Here is a 21,162-nt window from a genome sequence, read left to right as displayed (position 1 = left end):
CACTTACATTTGGTGTGTTCCAAATGGACTTCACATGTGTTATGTGGTATTATATAGCACAATGATAGATTTCCACAAGGACCGCCGTCTCAGATGGGCTCACCTATGGGTAGTAGAACAGGCTCTGAGACCCCCCAAGCACCGATGAGTGGTGTAGGTCCTGGTAGTGGTGGTCCTGGTGGTTTTGGTAGAGGAAGCCAAGGGGGCAACTTTGAAGGCCCTAATAAGCGTCGTAGGTATTAAACATTCTTTCATTCCTGACTACTTAGAGGAAAACAATACACTTTTACCTGTTACCTAGAAGTGGTTTTATTGTTATTGTATGTAGACGTTAAAATTTTCTTTTTGTAAAACTTGAGGTTTTTGTATTTTTCTTTATTCATAAGCTTTGTAGATTAGAATGGTAATGATGATACTCATCATTGTGAATGTTCAAATGTGTTTGTGACTTTAGCTAAATATAAGTATGCCATAGTACTGTGAATTCTATGTAGTTAATCTCAATAAAGAAATCATCTTGGATAATTTTAAAATGTTATTAGTGGTATTCTCTTATAGTTTTACTAAACTTTGCTGTAACAGTAATACTTTGGTTGCTTTAACTAATCCCAGCCATTTAAAAATGCAAATGATTTTCTGTTTTTTAGTTTGTGCAAGTTGCCCTGAAGGTAGAAGCTTAGTGAAAACTGATGTCACTAAGGGGCAGACAGAGTAGTACATTGGGGAGGGCGGGTATGGGGATTACATCTGTATGCACCGTTGATGTCCTGTGAACTCAGAGTTGCTGTCTACATTTCATATAGATTCTGAATATTCAAATATTCTGAGGAGGAATATTAAGGATATCTTTGTCCTGTGCTGATTTTTCCAAATAAATCTTTTGAATCTTGGAAAAAAAAAACCTGTTTGAAGGCAAATCTCTTTTGCTTATAAAATAATGTCTTATTTTTAATCTTATGTGCTATTTATTTGGTGTCAATATCTAGATCTTACCCTTTAAATTTTCTTTAAAATCAAACAATACTGTTAGGTTGGATGTTAGGTGAGGATTTGCTGTGTGACTTAGAAGAAATTGGGCATTTCTTGAGCATGTTGGTTTCTAGAAGTGTTCAAGGTGGCCTGACTCTGCAGGGTTGTGAATGTTCTTCTGTCGCTCAGGAGCCTCTCCAGCAAAACTTGTCTGACAGGCTAGGTGTGCTTGTCTCCCAGGAATACAGTTCAAGTGGTGATTTTAAAAAACAGAATTAACTTGAGTATGGCTAGTGTTATTGGAATCAGATCTCTCTACTGTCAAATATGTGTTTTGAAGATTGATTTCCAATAGTATGGAGAAACATCTTATCATATTGGGATTTTTATTCCAAAACAGAGTCCTCGTTATGTTTAAAATTCTGTATGTTAGACATGTTTAATTTAGAATTACATTTGAGGAATCATGTATTTAATGTAAACCACAAATCTGAGGCATCAGGCATTGGTCATAGCATAGTTATTTCTCACATAACATTTCAGTGTGTTAGTGTATCATGCTTTTAGCATTTTTCTGAAGAATAATGTGCTTTTTTAAAGTGAACAGTATGTAAATATTACCTCATCTTTGCATGGTTTCTGTTTTTGCTGGAAGGCATACTTTGGAAAGAAAGAAGTTTGGTTACTTATTTAAATTCTTGCGTAAAAGCAGTTGAGTGTAAAGCATGATTGAGATGCATGCTTTTGTATCATACTTTTTTTATGTACTATTTTATGTTCTATTTTTTAGACACAACAGTATGGATGGAATTGTTTTCTAAAATTTGCAGTATTCTTTTGTTTTTGGCAAATCTTTGAAAACATGGTAATGGAGATTGTAAAGTAATAATCAGAGACTCTTCTCATCACGTTTCCGTGAGTGTGAGTTGGCAGGGAGTGGGATTTGTTCTGATTTGTGACATTAATTGCAGTGCGGGGAGTTTTAACATCAGTTATGATTTTTAAGTGATGTCTCTTGCACCTAAATATATACCTTTCCCATCATCTGTTATTTTTATTCATATAATTCTTAGGTAATGTTTAGCATTGTATTTTGCTTCAAAGCTGAAGTAAGATTGGGAGAAACTTTATCCTTGATGTTAATTCCAAGCTATCTTTGGCCAAGGCTGTGAAATTCTATACGATTCATTCAAGAACATTTGAAAGCATTGCACAAAGAGATGCCCTAATCTCCTGAACTTTCTAGTGTCCGGCTCACTCTGGCTCCAAGAACAGAGCTCTGCACAGCTTTGTCCCTGCATCGAGAAAGCCCTTGTTCCAGTTCTTACCAAGTTTACCCTGGGAACAGTCAGCTTCTGAGTGACAGTCAAGTGGAGCATCTGTGAATTGCTAGTTATTCAGTTTTTAGTGTTTTTGTCCAGTTAAACAACTCTGTGGCTCGCTCAGTCATTGTTTTTTCTTGTGAAAGAGTATACCAAGGAAGACATTTGAATGTCATTTGCTTAAAACCAGTAAATATAAAAATAAAGAATAGTACTAGCTTTTCTAAATAACTGTGAATTTGTCATATATGCTCCCATAATTCTTTCCATAAAATAATATGAAACAGTTTTAGTATTATAACATCACAATATTATGTTTCTTTTTGTGTAATGATTTGAAACACTGAATTTAAAGTCTGCAGGATTTAGGTTTCATATGCTATTATTAACATGCACAAATAAAGGAATACCCATTTTCCAGTTGTTTTATTTTAGCAATGTATTTTGTTAATTTCCCCATTTTTGTTTATTTTGAGAATAAATGTATTCATTTTCTTCTTGACAGATCCAGTTTTTAAAGAACTATTGGTTCACTTGTATTTCATAAAGCTTAATTTGTTATTCTTCATTGAGGTTTTGGATTTTTCTGCTTAAAATCAGTGCTGAGAGTTCATTGGAAGAGATTAAATATTTGTTTTTAATCCTACAATATCAATAATGGAGAAAAATATCTGTTTTACTTGGAATTGCCGTTTAATAGAAATAGAGATTATCAGCAATGACAGTAACTGAATTGGATCTTGTTTCCCAAATACTAATTGAAATCATACCATCACATTTTATTCAGAAACGTACTTGTTGAATATTTCAGAAACTTGGTGTTATATGTAAACTCTATATAGTAATTGCTAAATGTCACGATGAATGGTTAATAGTCACTTATTAATAATTTGGGGTTGGGTTTATAATTACAACTTAGATTCTGGATGAGAGAAAGAACATAAATATGTGATTGAAGGGAAATGTTTTGTGAAAGAATGTGATCAAATGTATGTTTAACCTTTAAAAAATTTGATATTGGTGTCAAATGGCACTAGTCAGAAATGAAAGGGACACGTTACTTGGAAAAACAGAGGAAATTTCCTGGGGGGTAGTGTGATATTTAAATGTGGTGGGTTTTTTTTTTTGATAAGAGTTCTGTTACAATATCTAATAACATGTTAAAATATATTCCTGAAATTTGAGAGGGTAGCAGTGATTTTAAAGTCAGACTTGTTTTCAAGAATAAGGGAGTGAACACCCACATACCTGACTCGTAGATTCCACAGTTGTAAATGTTTTCCTGTCTTTACTTCCTAGTTGGTTAGATACTCCTAGACAGGGGCTCGTGGAGTTGGGGCAGGAGTGCTACTTCAAGTAAGCAGCCAGGGCCACCTCTTAAGTGGTGTAGCCCAGCGTGGGTTATCTCATCATAAATAAATCAGGATTAAATGAATTGACAGTAGTTTCATATTTTCCAAAAGTGTTATTTCCTTTCCAGCGCCCTTCACTACTAAATTTTTAAAAATGGGAAGCAGTTGTAATGTGAGTAAAGTATGGTTTCCCAGCTGTGTAAAATGAAGTATGCGCAGTTTCCCCGTTGGACGTGGTTAAGTAACTTATGGAATGTCACTCTGGGAAAACGGTGAAGAATTTCACTATTTTTAATAGTATCTGATCGTAACTTTTTTTTTTTTTTTTTTTTTTGCGGTACGCGGGCCTCTCACTGCTGTGGCCTCTCCCGTTGCGGAGCACAGGCTCCGGACTCGCAGGCTCAGCGGCCATGGCTCACGGGCCCAGCCGCTCCGCGGCATGTGGGATCCTCCCGGACCGGGGCACGAACCCGTGTCCCCTGCATTGGCAGGCGGACTCTCAACCGCTGCGCCACCAGGGAAGCCCCCTGATCATAACTTTTTTAAATAGTTTGCTGATCTTTAAAATCAGGATTTATGCATTATATATTATATTAGTTCTTTTTTTAATGAATAGCACTATCTTCTGAATGTAGGAAAAATGTTTTGAAAGTTTCTTTTGTTTCCTTGATTACTGAATAACATTATTACTGGTTGAAGTTTGAATCTTACATGACTGAATATTTAAAGGTCCAGAGTGCTATGTTCCCTTGGGAATATTATTTGACTTTTTATCTTTTTGTATAAAACCATGTTTAGATTATAAATATCTTTAAGTATTCCTTTTGGTTGAAACTTCTTATTAGATTATATTTTTATTTACCTGGTGGAATTAGCAGTGTGTACTTTTTTTAAAATGTTATTTCAGTAAGAGAAGCTTTTATTTTTTTGATGAAGGATACTGCATTTCTTAGAGTAATATAGCCAGAGTTCATAATACATATTTAAAAAAATTCTTTTTCAAGTATATTGTATTTGGCTCAAATCACTTGTTATAGTTACCAACTCCTCCCTCTGCAACAGATACTCTATTTTATTGACTATGTTTATTTAAAAATCTTCAGTTAGAATTACTGTATAAATTTGTCATTCTGAGTTAAAGTAATGAATTTCAAAAGAAATGGTATTCTGCTTGTAAGTAAAATGTCAATTCTGTTTCATAGAGTATAATCACCCAAATTTTATGCAAGGTACTTCTGTCTAAAAATTAAGACTCGAATTATTAGGATTAGGTAGAATTAAGATGTGTATTTAGTTTGAATACATGATTTTTTCTTTTCAATATTCCTTATTTTTTAAAAAGTATAGTTTTCAGTTACTCATTAAGTACAAGAGCTCTTCATTGATTCCTTCAGTAATAATGTAAGTGGATCTTGTATGTCTTAAATGATGGTCCATGTAAGTGTGGTGGTGGTATTGAAGGTTTTGGAATTGATGTTTATACCTGGAATTTGTTTCCAACTCTGAAATTGTCATTTCAAAATCAAATTCATTTTTATTATGTGTTATACATCTCAGTTTAAGGTAGAAAATTTATATATATGAGGTAGTATAAAAAACTTAAATGAGTAGCCGCAGAAATCCGTAAAGTTTCATGTCATATTTTTGTGACTGGTCTCTAAGACACTTTCTTCCTGGAGTTCTGACTTCTTTTATGCAAAATGTCAGCCAACCAGACTTCTGTGAATGAGATTTTGCATATGTTTATCTTTGCCATGTTTGGCCCAAGTTACATACATTTTTATTTTTGTGTGTTTGTTTAAAAAATTTATTTTCTGCAAATTATCCATATTATGTAATACATGAAAATAGAGAAACCATCTTATTTTATTGTACATTTTGCCAGAATAATTTTAGTTAATTTCTCCTCAGGGTATATTTAAATTATTATATAATGTAAATTCATATCAAATGTGATACAAGTGTGGCATTGGGTTTTTATATATTAAGAAAAGCAAACAACTTGACATTGTGATTCTCTTTTAATAATTTCTGATCTTTTTACTGTTGGGGGCAGTAGTAACTTGCTCAGTGGCTGTTTATTCTATAATGTTCACTCTTTGAGTTGGTTAGAACATTTACATCTTCATGGATGTGGTTAGAATATCTTAAACAGAATAACTATGGAGCCAACAGTTTAGCAAACTGAGTGTAATAGTTGGAGTAATTGTCTACAGAATGGTACTTTCTCAGTCATAAAGAATTTATGGGGAGCCATGTCATTGAGAATCTCACTGTACTCATTTATTTGTTGTACTGATTTTGTACTGAGAGGGCCTAGTGCATTCTGGACCCTTTCCATGGCCGAGATACAACAGTGGGGAAAAAAATCCCTGCTTTAAATTAAAATACAGGAGCCGTGGATGTCCCTCTGAATTGATGGTTCTCCCACATAAGTGTGCATTAGAATCACCTGGAGGGCTCATTAAAACACAGATTTCTGGGCTGCACCTCAAGAGTTTCTGATTCAGCCCGTCTCAGGTGGGGCTAAATAATGGGCATTTCTAACAAGTTCCCAGGTGATACCGATACGTTGGGTCTGGGGACCTCACTTTGAGAACCTCTGCTTTTAAAGTGTTACTCTAAAGAGGCACGGTAACATTTTTGGTTGGTTGATTTTCGTTAGTGGTGACATACATGATTGTCCTGGTACGTTGTGTATTCTGTAGGACCCCTGGCCAATTGTTGAGACAAACCAAAACACTCTCAAGCTCTCCCAGCTACTGCCAACTGGCAAGAACTGCAAAAAGTCCATTATTCTTGACCAGGCTATGTCATGGCTATTGAGTGCTGAGTCTTAGACATAATGTGTGTTTATTATATAATGCTCGTTTTGAACTGGGATTTTATTGTTGTGTTCACAAATCTAGTTAATTCAAGTGAAGAGGGAATACAGAGAAATATAAATACATTTTGAAAATTTTGTAAAGTTTTTCACTTAACTGATTTTCAACTCTCCTTACCAGTATGAGAATGAAACGGTGTAATAATTTGTTTTTGTGTTAGTGTGTTGGAACATGCGTGTGCCAGATGAAGGTGCTAGAAAACTCCTGATCTTGGCTTACCATCCTGGTAAATATGACACTATTTTGATGGATTAAAATGATGGCCTTTGTGTGAGCTCGTCTTTTGCTTTTCTAGATTGAGGATAAAGATTTGATAAATACATTTTCTAAGACCATGAGTATATTTATTAAATGTAATTTCCTTTGCTTTGCAGCTTCGATTTTCGTTACTCACTTTAGAAAGTAATGCCCACTGAGGAGTTCAATAAATGGGAATTGTTAAGTAATTTTAAGCTGTAAAGAGCTATAACCTGCCTTGTGAGACTTTACGAGGATTTATGCTAACGTATATATGTGTTTGAAAGTCTATTCAAAATCACATAGTACGTTGAAACAACGAAATTGGTCCATAATGAGAGCACATAGTTAATATATTGACAGTAAGTAGTTTCTTCAAAAAAAATTGTGACTGTGGTAGTGCAAAGAAATAATCGCCTGGTTTGCAGCCTTCTAAATATCTTGGAAGATAGTTTCTAAAACATTGTGGTGTGTGTTAGCTAAGAGTATCAGTGCATAGAAAACAAGTGTGGAGACTTGTTTCTTATTGTAACCCAGCTGTCTCCTGGGTGCCTCTCTGTCCCGCTTCCCACAGACTAACCCTAACACCAGGAAATCCACTTTGACCAAGCATTTTTCTGTTTTTGTGAGACAGAAATGGGTGTGGCTCTGGGAAGGCATGTTATCTGTGATCAAGGAAGTCCTCTCATCCACAGACCCTGCCCTCGTTTTTATTAAGGATTCAGATTCCTTGCTCCTTGGGAGTCCAGGACTTAGGAGGCTCAGCTTCTACCCCAAGGTGACTCATTAACCTATTTTCCAGCAGGAATTCATGCAGGATAATGAGAGTAAAGCTTTGTTTCATCCATCCTCTAAAGCAAAATTATGTGGATAGATTTCTAGATGCATTTGTTTTTCTTGTTTAACTGTTGATTACTAGTTTTCTTCAACCAAAATATGATTTGAAGTCCTGTGGCAGTACTTGGACACTCCAGTGAATTATATCTCTGCAGAAGTCGGTGCTTAACTATCTTTGGGCACATGAATGCAGAAAAATGATAAATTTTGAAGAAGGAAACTGTCTTGCATTTCTGTTTCCAGTCTATACATAGTGAATTTTTCTGACTCAGATTGTGATTTCCCTGTCCTTCTTGCTGCCTCCACCCTCCCCTATTCAGCACCCCACCACTGTTCTTCTAGGGAGTCGTAAAAGGGTTATGATCTGTTGCTGCTACTTCGACTTATGCATGATGATTTATTAGGAAAATTTAAAAGACCTTGGTTTTTTTTGCTTCTTAGCTGTGTATTATGCTTAATGGACCTTTGTCTGGAGCCATTAAATCTTGTAAAATATTTGTAAGAGGGTGATCAGAAGTTCTTGCTCCAGATTTGGGGGGTGGGAAGTACAGTATAGAAAATACATATTCACATTCTTAATTTCTGCCTTGCAGTGTAATGTGCTTATGTTTGAAGAATAGTACATTTAATCCATATCCTAGTATTTGTGCCTCTAGTGTTAGAGGTAAGGTAAGCTAAGGTATTCACATTATGATCTTTTAGACCAATGACTGGATGAATTCTCTGGGTTAAAAATACAGATCTGATCATTTGAATTATCTTGCAGTTACTTGAACAATACGGAAGAAGAGTGCCTGTCACAACCAGTTCCTAGTCATTCTTTTTCTACAGGTCATATAAGTATAATACACATTAAGTAATTTAGCAACATGTAAAACAGCACTGGTTTTAACAGTCGCCGTGTTGGCAGTGGTATCTTGTGGTCTGGGCACTGCAGATGCAGCTGTGCACGAAGCACACCAGCCCTCAGCTCCCTGGCACTTGCATTCTAGACCTGGAGAAACAAAGTGACAGATAACTGAGGTAACTTATCACCTGGTCATCTGGGTAGAGAAAATGACGGCTGTTTTAGATAAGGAGACTGGAAAATGACTATCTCAGGAGGTAAGGGACAGCATCCTCTTTGATGTAGTCCGTGTTGATGGGACGGAGTTGGCGTGGGCTGGGTGGTGCAGTCAGTTGACTGCAGGAGCCCCACTCCTGTGGCGGCCACAGGTCGCTGTTGGGCCTGCGCCACGGGATGGGTGAGGCTGGGGCTGGGTTTTAATTGTATTATAATTACCTTAAATTCCGTTATCAATACAGTGTTAAGCATGTTCGGAACAACTTGGGTATGTGAATTTACTTTTGCATCTTTAATGAAATCTAAATACACATAAGTATTGAAGAAAATTTACCATTTGAATTAGATGTGTAAAATATACACAGAATTACGAAGACTTAGTATGAAGAAAAGAATGTAAAATATCTCAATTTTTCATATGGCTACTTGTTAAAATGATAATATTTTGGGTATATTTGGTTAAATAAAGTATACTATTAAGCTAATTTCATCTGTTGCTTTTTTCCCCCTTCAGTGTAGCTTCTAAGAAATTCAAATTTTCTTTTGTTTACATTATTTTTCTTCTGGGAAATGCTGGTCTAGGATAGGATAGTAACTGCCAGATTTTATTCTTTTCCTTACATGATTTTTTAATCCCCTAATCTTGTTACATGGTCTGTAATTACGAATCTGTTTGTTTGTTTGTTTGTTTTTTTTGCGTTACGCGGGCCTCTCACTGCTGTGGCCTCTTCCGTTGCGGAGCGCAGGCTCAGCGGCCATGGCTCACGGGCCTAGCTGCTCCGCGGCATGTGGGATCCTCCCGGACCGGGGCACAAACCCGTGTCCCCTGCATCGGCAGGTGGACTCTCAACCACTGCGCCACCAGGGAAGCCCCTGAATCTGTTTATTTTTATCTTTTAAAATGAATAACTTGAGGTTGAACTTTAGGGTTTGCTAAGTTTATGCTCACCATGAGGTGTCGGTGAGATTGCTTTCCTGTGGGGTGATTAGCTGGTGTTCTGTATGGGAGTGGCCGACGGGGCAGAGCTCCCAGTTCTCAAGAAGTAGTTGTACACATTGTCTGCATTTTACTCCCTGCGTTTTGTAGCTTTTCTTTTATTTTCTATGATACTCTCTTCATAAAATATTTAATATTACAAGTCCTGAAGAAGCTTTATTGTCATACAGGATTTCTCCTAAAACTTTGTGTGAAATTTTCTTCTTCATTTATTTACTTAATTTAATCCAGGATGTCAGCTCTGAGAAAGTAGGGACCTTATCCATCATTTAGTGATTTATCCTCATTTCCTAGCAAGTCCTTATTAAATGCTTGTTTAGTGAATGAGTGAATGACACCAGCTGTAGGACAGACTGTATTTACTAACTGGAATACAAAAATGAACAAAACATGGCACCTGCCCTCTTGGGATTTGGAGTTTATGGCTATATGTAGAGCTGTAATCAAACCTTTAGACCAGGTGGTAGTAATGAAGCAACTGGGAAATGCTCTGAAAACCCAGAAGCGAATATCCACTCACGCTGGGAAGATTTCACTAAGATGATCACTTTTGAGCGAGTCTTGAAGGTGAGTAAGTACTTGCCCATTGTAGGTTTTTAGGCGGGAGCGGGAGGGAGGGCTGTGGGTGGTGAGGACGAGGCTGGGGCGTCAGTGAGCAGGTAAGAGCCGGGAAGTGAAGGTGGCTCCAAGCTGTGGAGTCTGGACTTCACCGAGAAGGTGAGGGAGTGGGAGTCGCGACAGTTCTGAGCGCAGGAGTGGCTGGGTCGTAAATAGAGAGCCGGTAGACCACACAGACCACCGGTATACTCCCCAGCCCCCGCCCCCAGCTGCACACGCTGCTGGGAAGGATCTTTGGTATCTGTGAGGGTTGTTCAGATTCCAGACAGAACCATGTCACATGTAGAGCATGTTTAACAGACCACAGTCGCCCTTGTGTCCCTGGGTTCTGTATCCACGGGTTCAACTAGCAGTCGATTGAAAATTTGGAGGGGAGGAGGGGAATTCCAGAAAGTTCCGAAAAGCAGCCCTGAATTTGCCACAGGCAGCTGTTTATATAATATTTCCATTGCGTTTGGTACCGTAAGTGATCCGAAGACACCTAATGCATAGGAGGGTGCGCACAGTTTATATTCAGATCCTGTGCCGTTTTATAGAAGAGACTTGGACATCCTTGGGTTTTGGTATCTGAGGGGGTCCTGGAACCAGTGCCCTGCAAATACTGAGGGCGACTGTAGTGATTTGGTGGGAGAGGGAGATGCAGGGTAGCCTTGTAGCGTCTGGTTTGGGTGCTGGGCTGGTGGTGATGCCCTTCGCTGAGACACGGAAGGTAAGTGTTCAGGACTGGGGGTGGGTGTAGCTGCTCTAAGGAGAGGGAACGTATGTCCGCTGGGTTTTGTAATATTTTGGTTTTGAGTTACTACAGTGGTTTGTCGGGGTTTTAAAAACTGTATAAAGCTTCTGTACCTGGTAAACAGTGACCTCTCAAGGCCCTGTCATCTATCACTGAAGGTGACTACAAGACCCTCTTATCTGGTCCTGCTTTTACTGTCGCTCTTGGACTTATTCTGCACGTAGTATCTTGTGCTTCCTTCTGAAAAGTCCCTCTGCTGTTTCAAATGCAATACTTCCCGTCTGAATTAAATCCCAGCTGGTCTCATAGGCCACAGGGCTTTACTGGATGTGCTCTCTGTGTTTCCAACCCCACTGACTTTCTGTCTGTTGCTCAATGAGCACTGAGTTGTCTCCTCTGTCTCCCAAGGTCCCTTAAGGAAGAGCATTTCCAATCCCACAGAGCTGGATGCCACCCCTCCTCGTTCCTGTCGCTTTCTCAGTGTATGGCAGTCGTCTGTGTTCTGCGTGCATTTTATTCATCTTTTATCAGTGTTCCCAGCATCTCAGCACAGTTGCCACTTGCATGTCTTGAGCTGGTCTGAGGAAAAATCCAGGAGGAAAATAGGGAGTAATGGCATAAATTTGAGTTTTCAGTACCAGCTAATGTGTGTGGACAAGAATCCCAGATTGCTTATTCATTCAGTAGACGGTTATTGAGCAATTTTTGTCTCAGCCTGTGCATAAATAATGAAGAAAGTGGAATTGGTCCCTGCATACTGTGTGCTTGAAGTCAAGTGGGTGGTGAGAGAAACCAGGGGGAGAAATGCAAGTTCTTAGACAGCTGTCATCATAGTGGAGACTCAGAGCAAGAAGAGCCAGCAGAGAATGTGAGGGAGGCCCAGTGTTTAGTAGAATTTGGGAGCGTACGTATGTACCCTGACATGTGTCTCCACAGAAATATGTCTGAGAAGAAAGTATGAGGAGAAAGAAGGAGAGCAAAAGTAAAGGGAGTGATTTGGGTTGGGTAGAGGGGAGGGGAGGTGGGGTTGGTGGTATGAAGGACAAGCGTCTCACAACTGGAACAGTGCTCGAGGGGCTCTTACATCTTTCAACTTAAGAGCTCTCAGGGCATGTTTTGTGTATTGGCTGAGCTGCACACTGGAGGACCGGACCCCCAGGCATTGGGGAGAAATGGAAGCAGTTTATAAAGTGTTCTCTCCAGGAGAGTCAGGTTTTTTCTGATTGAGTGTGAACCGAAGGCAAAAAAGCATGTAATACATAGTTTGAAGAAACTTTTCTCTTTTTCGGTCTTTTGTGTTGTTAATTTCTATTCAAGTGTGTGTAAAATTTTTCCGTACTCTGAGGGGTCCTTAAGGCTCCCGGTTCCCTTCCACCCCATCCTGTTTTTACTTGTTTGCTTCCATTATTGTGGTCTTTTGCTTAACATTTATTACTGTTCAGTTGGGTGGATTGGAAGGATTTTAAAAATTACTTATGAAATAGGCATTGTTTGCTTTTCTGGGTTGCCTTTAAAATGTTTCTAGAACATAGGTTAACCCTTTTCTTAATTATATCATAGATAGTACTTAGTTCCTGCATTTTGGTTTTTGCCTTTTGTTTGCTAAACATAGTATATTCTTGTAAGTCTCCTCACTAGGTATTTTACAGTGAATACAAATTAATGTGTGCAAGTTAGGAAGCGTGGGGTTTCCATCGTCTGGGGACCTGCAAGAAGCAGTTTTCTGTTTTGAGATTTTTTTCTCTCCTTGACCTCATAGCTGCTGAAAAGTTGGGAGATAAATGTATAATGCAATATTTGGAAAGGTCTGAAAAGTTTTTCTAGTTTACATTATGGTGCCATTTTGGTTAATAATCAGCATGTTACAGTTGTATATATATTGTCTGACTTCTATCAGAGTCAAATAAGTGTAACCAGGCCGAGTTAGACAGACTTTTTTTTTTTTCTTCTTTTGCGGTACGCGGGCCTCTCACTGTTGTGGCCTCTCCCGTTGCAGAGCGCAGGCTCCGGACGTGCAGGCTCAGCGGCCATGGCTCACGGGCCCAGCCGCTCCGCGGCATGTGGGATCTTCCCGGACCCGGGCACGAACCCACGTCCCCTGCATCGGCAGGCGGACTCTCAACCACTGCGCCACCAGGGAAGCCCTAGACAGACTTTTAATTAATTTTTTCTATAAGCTAATATGTAGTATTTGAAATACAAATATATTTTAATACATTTATTTGAACCATGGTTAAATTTTCTATATACTTAATAGTGTAGAAAGAATTGGTTTTTAAGACCAATTAATTAGGTGTTTGAACGATTTAAGTTTTCCATAAATTTTTCCCCAGCATCCTTTATCTTTACCATTTCCTCAGTTTCCATTATTCTTCATCACCGCCTTTATGTGGCTCCCTCCTCACCCTAGACTCCCCTCTGGAGGCCTCCCTTTTCTGCTTCCACCTGAGCTGTCCCTGGTAGAACAGTGGTGGCGACACTGACACCGGGCCCCTTCAGCTCCAGTGCTTTTCTGGATCGTATGTGTTCTCGGTGAGGTTACCATTGAATGAACACTGGAGGATTCGTTGTGACAGTTAACTACAATATTTTTCCTGTTTGTCCCTAAACAGTTCTTTTCCTTTGGACGGCCTGTGAGCACACATACACTCAGGCAGCATGGGTGCTAGTGCTACAGTGAGTGTTGCCTTTTTAAAAGGAATTTTATCACATCATTAAAAATAACATAGGTATTAAAATGCTAATTTAATGTACACATTTTGTTGCTGTCCTATGATAACTTAATACTGTATTTTTCAATAAAATAAAATGATTTTTTTAAAATGTATAGGGCCCACGAATGAATTGTAAGGGAATATATTATTGTTATATTTGGAAAGAGCCTAGGTTAGTATACGCTGAAAGTCGCTGGTGATTCTGAATCACTGATTCTGAAGAAGGTCTATCAGCTACATTCAGAAAGTATTTGCTTCTTTTGAGACCAAGGCAGCCAGTGTGGGGTAGACACGGGGTGCTTCTGTTCTTGAGCACCTTCGACTCTCTCGGTTAGAATCCAGCACAGTAACTAAAGGACAGTGCAGGAAAGGGGGGTGAACACCAGCAGGGTAGCACCTTTTAATAATCAACTTGAGACTTGTGTTACATCTGCATGAATTGGGAAGCAGATAGAAGAAAGGAAAAATTCAAGAAAGCACGTGTGAATATAGAATAAGTCTTGGAATCTTGTTATCAGAAAAGAATGTCTTTTGTTGTGATGGGCTTATTGGAGTAGGTTACCTAGTATCCCATTACCCGTTTTAAAACATCACCTGCTATGTGCACAGTTCAGTGGCAGAGCTGGGTATACTTGGAGACTTGATGTATTACACACGGAACCTGTTGTCCAAAATTGTTACAGGGAGTTTGGAGAAGAGAAATGGAAATAAGATAAACTAATTGGGAAGGATTTGCAAAGGATGAATGAGAGGGAACGTTGTTGCTTAGGGTAAGAGGGTTAGAGGACCCTTCGGAACACAAGGGGAGAATTACTGAATGAGCGTGTCCAAGGGTTTGGGGAGGTAGAGATGTCCGAGTGGCATCTCCAGGATGAGTTACGTCTTGTTTTAGGAGCAGGCGGTATCAGAGAGGGCCCACGATGAACAAAGGCTGGGGGCTAGTAAAGGTGTATGAAGCAACAAGTTAGCGAAGATGAGACTGGAAAACTAGTCAGCTCTTACTCCATGATAAAGGACCACTAGTAGATTTTTGGCAAGCGAGTGAGGGTCCTGAGATTTGTATTTCGTAAAGGTTAACCAGATTAATCGTGGAAGGATGGCTTTGTACTCAGACTGCAGGCAGGACAACCAGTTGAGATCTGGAAAAGGATTGGAGAAGAAGAGTAGGAACCAAGATGTATCGGTGAATTATAAAAGTCAGAATATGGGTGGTTAATTGAATGTTGGGGAGGTTACATGGAAGAAAGCAGGCAAGAATGACTGGTTTTGAACCCCAAGGCAGGTAATTTTGGTGCTACCAACCTGTAAGAACAGAGCAGCAAGGTCAGGATTGAGGTCTTCAGGTCCTTTGACGTCTAGAAAGGGTGCTGCGTATGTAAAATCATTCTGCTTAGGAAATGGTCTTGGCTCAAGAATCTGATTGTCATCAACAAAGTAAGCACCAGTTGATGAATGAAAGTATGAAACAAATAGTTCACCAGTGCAAAAATTATAGAGGATGGGGGCTGGTACACCCTTTACACATCTGTAGATGGCTGTTTAGGTCAACCTTGGAACTTCTGGTGGACTGAGTCTCATATTGGAAGCCTTTAAGGCTTTATAGAATACTGCCAATGCATTCATTAATTACAGACAAAAGCATTTTATAGAAATGGGCATTTAATACAAATTACTCATTTTATTCATACTTGGTTAATGGCCAGCATGAAGCAATGTGGAAACCAGGGGTGGATTAACCCCTATTTTCTTATTCCTCAAGTTTAAAAGTTAACCTAAATAGGCCCTGTTCTGTAGCCTCATTCAAGCCCTTCTTGGAGATCTAGAAATAATCCTTTGCACACCATTGTATTTTAGAAAGCATTAACATCTAATAAAAATCATCTAGCCTTCAAATACTATTGATGGCATAAACTAATTCAATATATTTTTGAATTTTTTGAATAATATGCATCTGGTACACAAACGTGGAAATGAAAGATGGTACACAGTGAAAATTTCTTCGTGCTGTCTACGCGTCACCCAGCTTCTCTCTCCAGGGTCAGCTGTGGTTACTAATTTCTTATGTATCTTTCCGGAAGTTTCTGTGCATTCCCAGGCATATTTGTGTACATTCTTAATACATATGTAAGCACACTGTATACACTTTACCATTTGCCTCACAATATTCTGTTTTGGATATTGTTCTAATTCAGTGAGTATAAGAGAGATCCCTCTCTCTTCTTATACTTACTGGTAGGTCATTGTTAGGTATGTTTACCAGATCTTTTGGGGACAGTGTTTCACTGATACTTCGTTTTTCCCCGTTACATGCTTTATAGCATGTTGTTGGATACATGAGATAGAGCATGTGTGTGAATATGTCTGTAGCGTAAAATTTCTACTAGTTGAATCACTTGGTCATTGGGTATGTGTGTTTTTAATGTTTTTTATTTTTAAAATTTATTTATTTTTGGCTGCGTTGGGTCTTCGTTGCTGTGCGCAGGCTTTCTCTAGTTGCAGCGAGCGGGGGCTGCTCTTCGTTGTGTGTGGGCTTCTCATCGCGGTGGCTCGTCTTGTTGCTGAGCACGGGCTCTAGGCGCGTGGGCTCAGTAGTTGTGGCATGTGGCCTCAGTAGTTGTGGCTCGTGGGCTCTAGAGTGCAGGCTCAGTAGTTGTGGCACACGGGCCCAGTTGCTACCTATCATGTGGGATCTTCCCGGACCAGGGCTCGAACCCGTGTCCCCTGCATTGGCAGGCGGATTCTTAACCACTGCGCCACCAGGGAAGTCCCTTTAATGTTTTTTAGATGCTGTGCTGCCTGTCCTTACTGTGGACAGTGAGAACTTAACGTTATTCCCGCTGGTCCCCAGCCAAGGGCATAAAGTCAGTAAAGGTCAGATGTGGATAAGAACTGATGGCATCATTGCAGGTAGTAGTAAAAGTTTAGGAAGAGAAATTACACGAGTGAACTGGGGAGAGCCTTGAAGAAGTCTAAAGTTGGCTAATGAGAATTGCAAGAATTCTTGTGTTTTAAATATTAGGTTACATAAGTAGATGCCTGTTTCATTAAATAAACTGTGTTAATGTCCTGGGGAGAGTTCTCTGTATGTTAGAGTTTTAGATGACGTGGTGAATATTAACAGTTTCCCTTCCTAGAGGTACCGCGTGAGTTTAATGATGGCTCAGTGTGTTCTTTGTGATAGAGGAGGGTGTTTGACTCAAATTCAGAAATCTTCATTTTAAAAAAATTCTACAGTTCTTCAGCGATGGGAATGAATATTGTTAACATTGGTGTGCCTGACTTGAAGTTCCTTTCTTAAATATCAAGAATAGGAAGAATCGAAAAGTCTTTCTTTTAGAAGAATCCTTCCCCTCCCCTTTGCTGTTCATATTAAAATTTCACTTTGAATTTTAAATCTTATATTACTTGGAAATACTGGAGGGGGAGATACTTCATTTACACACCTAAAAGGTGGAGTCTCTAAGCTGTATTTTAAGTTAGCTTTACCTAGAATTAATAAAATATTAAAAAACACTTGTGTTCATTCCCAAAGAATTATGGTCTGTTATTCAGTGAATTATTATATAAATTTGAACACTTCATAGCAAAATGAAATGATTTTTTTAATTAAAAAGTTTCTGTCTCTTAAGATAGTAGTAATTATGTGTACTTTGTACACCCAAGGACTGAATGAGTACAGTTTGCTATTTGAAAAATGGGAATCGCCTTAGTCACAGGTCACTTTTTCCAGTATCCATTGTCATTGTGAAGTGTTCTCTCTCCAAGGTGTGACCAGAGAGGAAAGGTGGTTTTGTTTCCTCATGTGTCGTGGGTGTTAGAGCAGGCGAGCAGTGTTCTCCAGCACGTGGTGTGGCTGGGCCAGGGCCGTAGACACAGCCGGGAGTGCACATCACTGGGCTGGGGAGACATATTTGTCCATTTTAGCTCGGACGGTCGGGGAGGCCTCCCTGGGCAGGAGGTGGCTTCTGAGCTGATGTGAGTGACAGGAGGAGGAGACTTGGAAAGTTGGACTTGAAGGCGAGCCCAGTTCAAGCTGAGGGCGTACCATTTAGCAAGGAAGGGATTGTGGCTGGGAATGGAGTGAACCAGCCCAAGGATGTTCTCAGCCCTCTTTTTTTCCCATTTTTGTCTGATTGAGACCGCCAAGCCTCCCATTCAGTGAAACTTCAGCACGACAAATAGCTGTTTATATACTGTATTTGTGCTTTACACAAAAAAAAAAAGAGTTAAGATTTTTGCCATCTAACTCATTTGCTCCCTCTTGGGGCCGTTCTGGCCCATTGAGAACACAAGACTAGAGCAGCATGTGCCAAGGCCACAAGGCTCACGTGATGAAAGGAGAAGCTGTAGGAAAGGCTTGGGCTGGGCAGTGATGCGACCCCGGGGACTTGACTGAAGGAGACCCCAGGGGGCAGGCAGACCATTCAGACCAGTCCAGAGGGGTGGACGGTAGCTGGGCTTGGTCCACCAAGGCTATTAATGACCGGGATACGGAAGAGGAGGGAGAGTAGATGGGCACCGCATTGATGGTCATAAATAAAAGGTGTCTGTTTAATGCTCAGGGCAGCTCGGGGCAGGTGCCCCCTGAGACACACAGGGAGGTTACCTATGGGCCCCACTGAACTGTAGCCAGGAAACGGAAGGAGAAACTTGAGTCTGATTTTCAACCTAGATACCATTTAAGTTTCCTATTTTTCAGTCATTTGGATATAGCTAGATGATCACACGCACACAAATTCACAGTGGTCAAAGCTCGAGTTATTTCATCTCGCTTTCTCCCTCCCTCCCTCCCTCCTTCCTTCCTTCCTTCCTTCCTTCCTTCCTTCCTTCCTTCCTTTCTATATTTGGCTGCGTTGGGTCTTTGTTGCTGCGCGCAGGCTCTTCTGTATTTTGTGCCTTTGATTCCAGACTGATTTCTGGGGAGTCTGTTGAAACGCCTGCCTACTCTTTTTTGCTTTACTGCAGTAGGAGTGCTCATGCATTAGTAACGTGAACAGTTTCAGTTGAATTCCATTTTTTTCTGTTAGAATTCAGTGATTCTGAACCACCGTATTGAGGGATGCTGCTGTGAATTCCCTAAGGTGTGGGGGCTCTCATTGCATGTGCTCGCTGCATTTTGTTGAATCTGTGAACAGGCAGCTTTTCCAGGCTCACACTGGAGTTAAGTCAAAGTGAGATTTTTTTAATATCACACAGTTTTTTGTCAAAGCTGAGTGTTCTCGTAAGCTTTCGTGGTGACTGAAAGCGGGAAGTAGCATATATGGTCTAAAAAAGGGAGTCGAGGGGGCTCTGAGGCACCCACACCACTTGGGAGGTCCTGTCTGTCTTTGAGGAGGGGGCTCGGGGTCCCCAGCCGAGCAGTGGGACAGGGGGCAGCCTCTGAGCTTTGCTGAGGCGGGTGTGTTGCATGTTCAAATGATGTAGAGTCGCAAAAAGTTAAGTGAGATTTATGGCTGTATTTTATGGGTTCTGTGCCTGGTTTGCACAGTCTTAGTAATTTCTCAAACTCTGGTAATCAGTAACCAGGACACTCTGTGCATTTTAAATATATGACAAGATTTTGTTTTAAACTCTCCCTTCCGTTTTTAGACTTTTCAGTCCCTTTTTTTAGATGAAATGTTGGCATCTTGTGTTCAGAACAAAGCATTAAAATGTTTAACCACCTCAGTGTATTTTCATGTAAATACCATTCAGGACACACTAACTCAGCAGCGGTTCCCAGCAAGGAGGGCTTGGTAGAAGGTGCCCAGGGCAAAAGAGCACCTGGCCTCCCCACTGACAGAGCGCAGCACCTGTTTTCACCCTGTATTTAAGTACATCTGAATAGATGATCAGCTCACAACAATTCACATTAAACTTGTTTGGTGTTTGAGTAGTTTCTCCCCAGTACAACATTGTGATGTTATTTACTGCATATGAACGCATAATGGATTCTGCCAGTAATGTTTTTCCTAGTTTGTTGATTTACATGGTATCTTCAAAGTAACAGTAGATGCTGTTTTTAAGTGGTTTTAAGTATATGTTGAAAAATAAACTTATTATCAAAAATCTGATAATTATCACATTATCATTTGGTAGTTCATTCTAGTTCCTTTTCATTATATATGAACATGGTTAATTCGTGAAATAACTACTGTGGGATTCTTCGATGTGGCAGTAATTTACTTGGAATATTGAACTTTTACAGAAAACCGTGGACGCTGAACATGTAAGTTCATAATGATCATGTCATCTTGAACTAAAAATGCAGTTTTTGTTGATGTAGTTGAACTTGTTTTTAAAACTTAACCTCATTATGCGACCACAGAGGCAGGTTTTCTTTGAGAAAACCTTTTGGGTTTTGGGCACTTGAGAAATCTTAGGTGATCGCAAGATGTTAACGCTGCTGGGTTTTTTCCTTTTGAACAGTTTTACTTCCTGTTTGTTTGTTTGTTTGTTTAACTAGAAATGCCTTCGTAGGAATTTGGGGACAAAATTCAGTTTGAAAATTTTCAGTGGTATCTTTCACTTCCAAGGCCTTTTTTCTCTCATCACAGTTGCCTTGCAGATATGGCAAATAGATACAGGTCTGGGCCTTTGAAACTGAGTTAATGTTAACTTTTCTTAGAGGCACTAATTATGTTTCATAAAATTATCAATTTGTACTTTATTAGATTTTATATGAGTCTTTGCTGAACTTTATGTTGATAACTACAGTAAATGTTATGTATGACGTTTGAGGAAAAAGATGGCATGTAGTATCAGTGAATTATTCTCCTGAAAATTTTAGTTGCCCTCAATAAAGCTGAATTTATTTTATTTTATTTTTTTGGCTGCACCGTGCAGCATGTGGGATCTTATTTCCCTGACCAGGGATTGAACCCGTGCCCCCATGCAGTGGAAGCACAGAGTCTTAACCATTGGACCAACAGTGAAATCCCAAAGCTGAAGAAACTTTAAAAATAAATGTGCCTTGTGCCTAAAACAGAAAAAGTTTCACTCTTTGATTTGTTTCTTCAGTATTTTCCAGATTTCAGTGTTACGTAATATTTATCAGTGATAGATGATTCTTACCTCTTTACTTGAACATGACCTTATCTTACATACTTATTTCTTTTTTTAAAAAAATTAATTTATTTTTGGCTGCCTTGGGTCTTCATTGCTGTGCAGGCTTTCTCTAGTTGCGGCGAGCGGTGGCTACTCTTTGTTGTGGTGCGTGGGCTTCTCATTGCGGTGGCTTCTCTTGTTGCCGAGCACGGGCTCTAGGCTCGCGGGCTTCAGTAGTTGTGGCGCATGGGCTTAGTTGCTCTGCGGCATGTGGGATCTTCCTGGACCAGGGCTCGAACCTGTGTCCCCTGCATTGGCAGGCAGATTCTTAACCACTGCTCCACCAGGGAAACCCTAAGCACTTATTTCTTAATTTTGAGTTGCTACGTGAACTTTAAAATAAATTCTT

The 21,162-nt window shown here is 39.7% G+C and overlaps 1 protein-coding gene across 19 annotated transcripts in view; it reads left to right on the top strand.

Moving 5' to 3' along the window:
* PSPC1 (paraspeckle component 1) overlaps positions 1-21,162 on the top strand; it is a 109,232-nt gene that overhangs the window by 58,562 nt on the left and 29,508 nt on the right. For 2 of the 19 annotated variants that reach the window (XR_012327490.1, XM_033843494.2), the window contains one exon: positions 6,689-6,755. The exons of 15 other annotated variants lie outside the window; for them this stretch is intronic. Coding sequence is in view for 2 of the 4 variants with exons in the window: in XM_033843494.2 (XP_033699385.1) it covers positions 6,689-6,736 (48 nt within the window). In the remaining 2 variants the exon portion in view is untranslated. Of the gene's footprint in view, positions 1-57; positions 6,756-21,162 lie in introns of those variants that run through there. 2 more of the 19 variants (XR_004523041.2, XM_004318635.3) reach the window with 2 other exon arrangements.

The sequence above is a fragment of the Tursiops truncatus genome, chromosome 18 (assembly GCF_011762595.2).
Source record: "Tursiops truncatus isolate mTurTru1 chromosome 18, mTurTru1.mat.Y, whole genome shotgun sequence".
NCBI classification, from domain to species: Eukaryota; Metazoa; Chordata; class Mammalia; order Artiodactyla; family Delphinidae; genus Tursiops; species Tursiops truncatus.
This window is presented reverse-complemented; position numbering and strand designations above follow the sequence as displayed.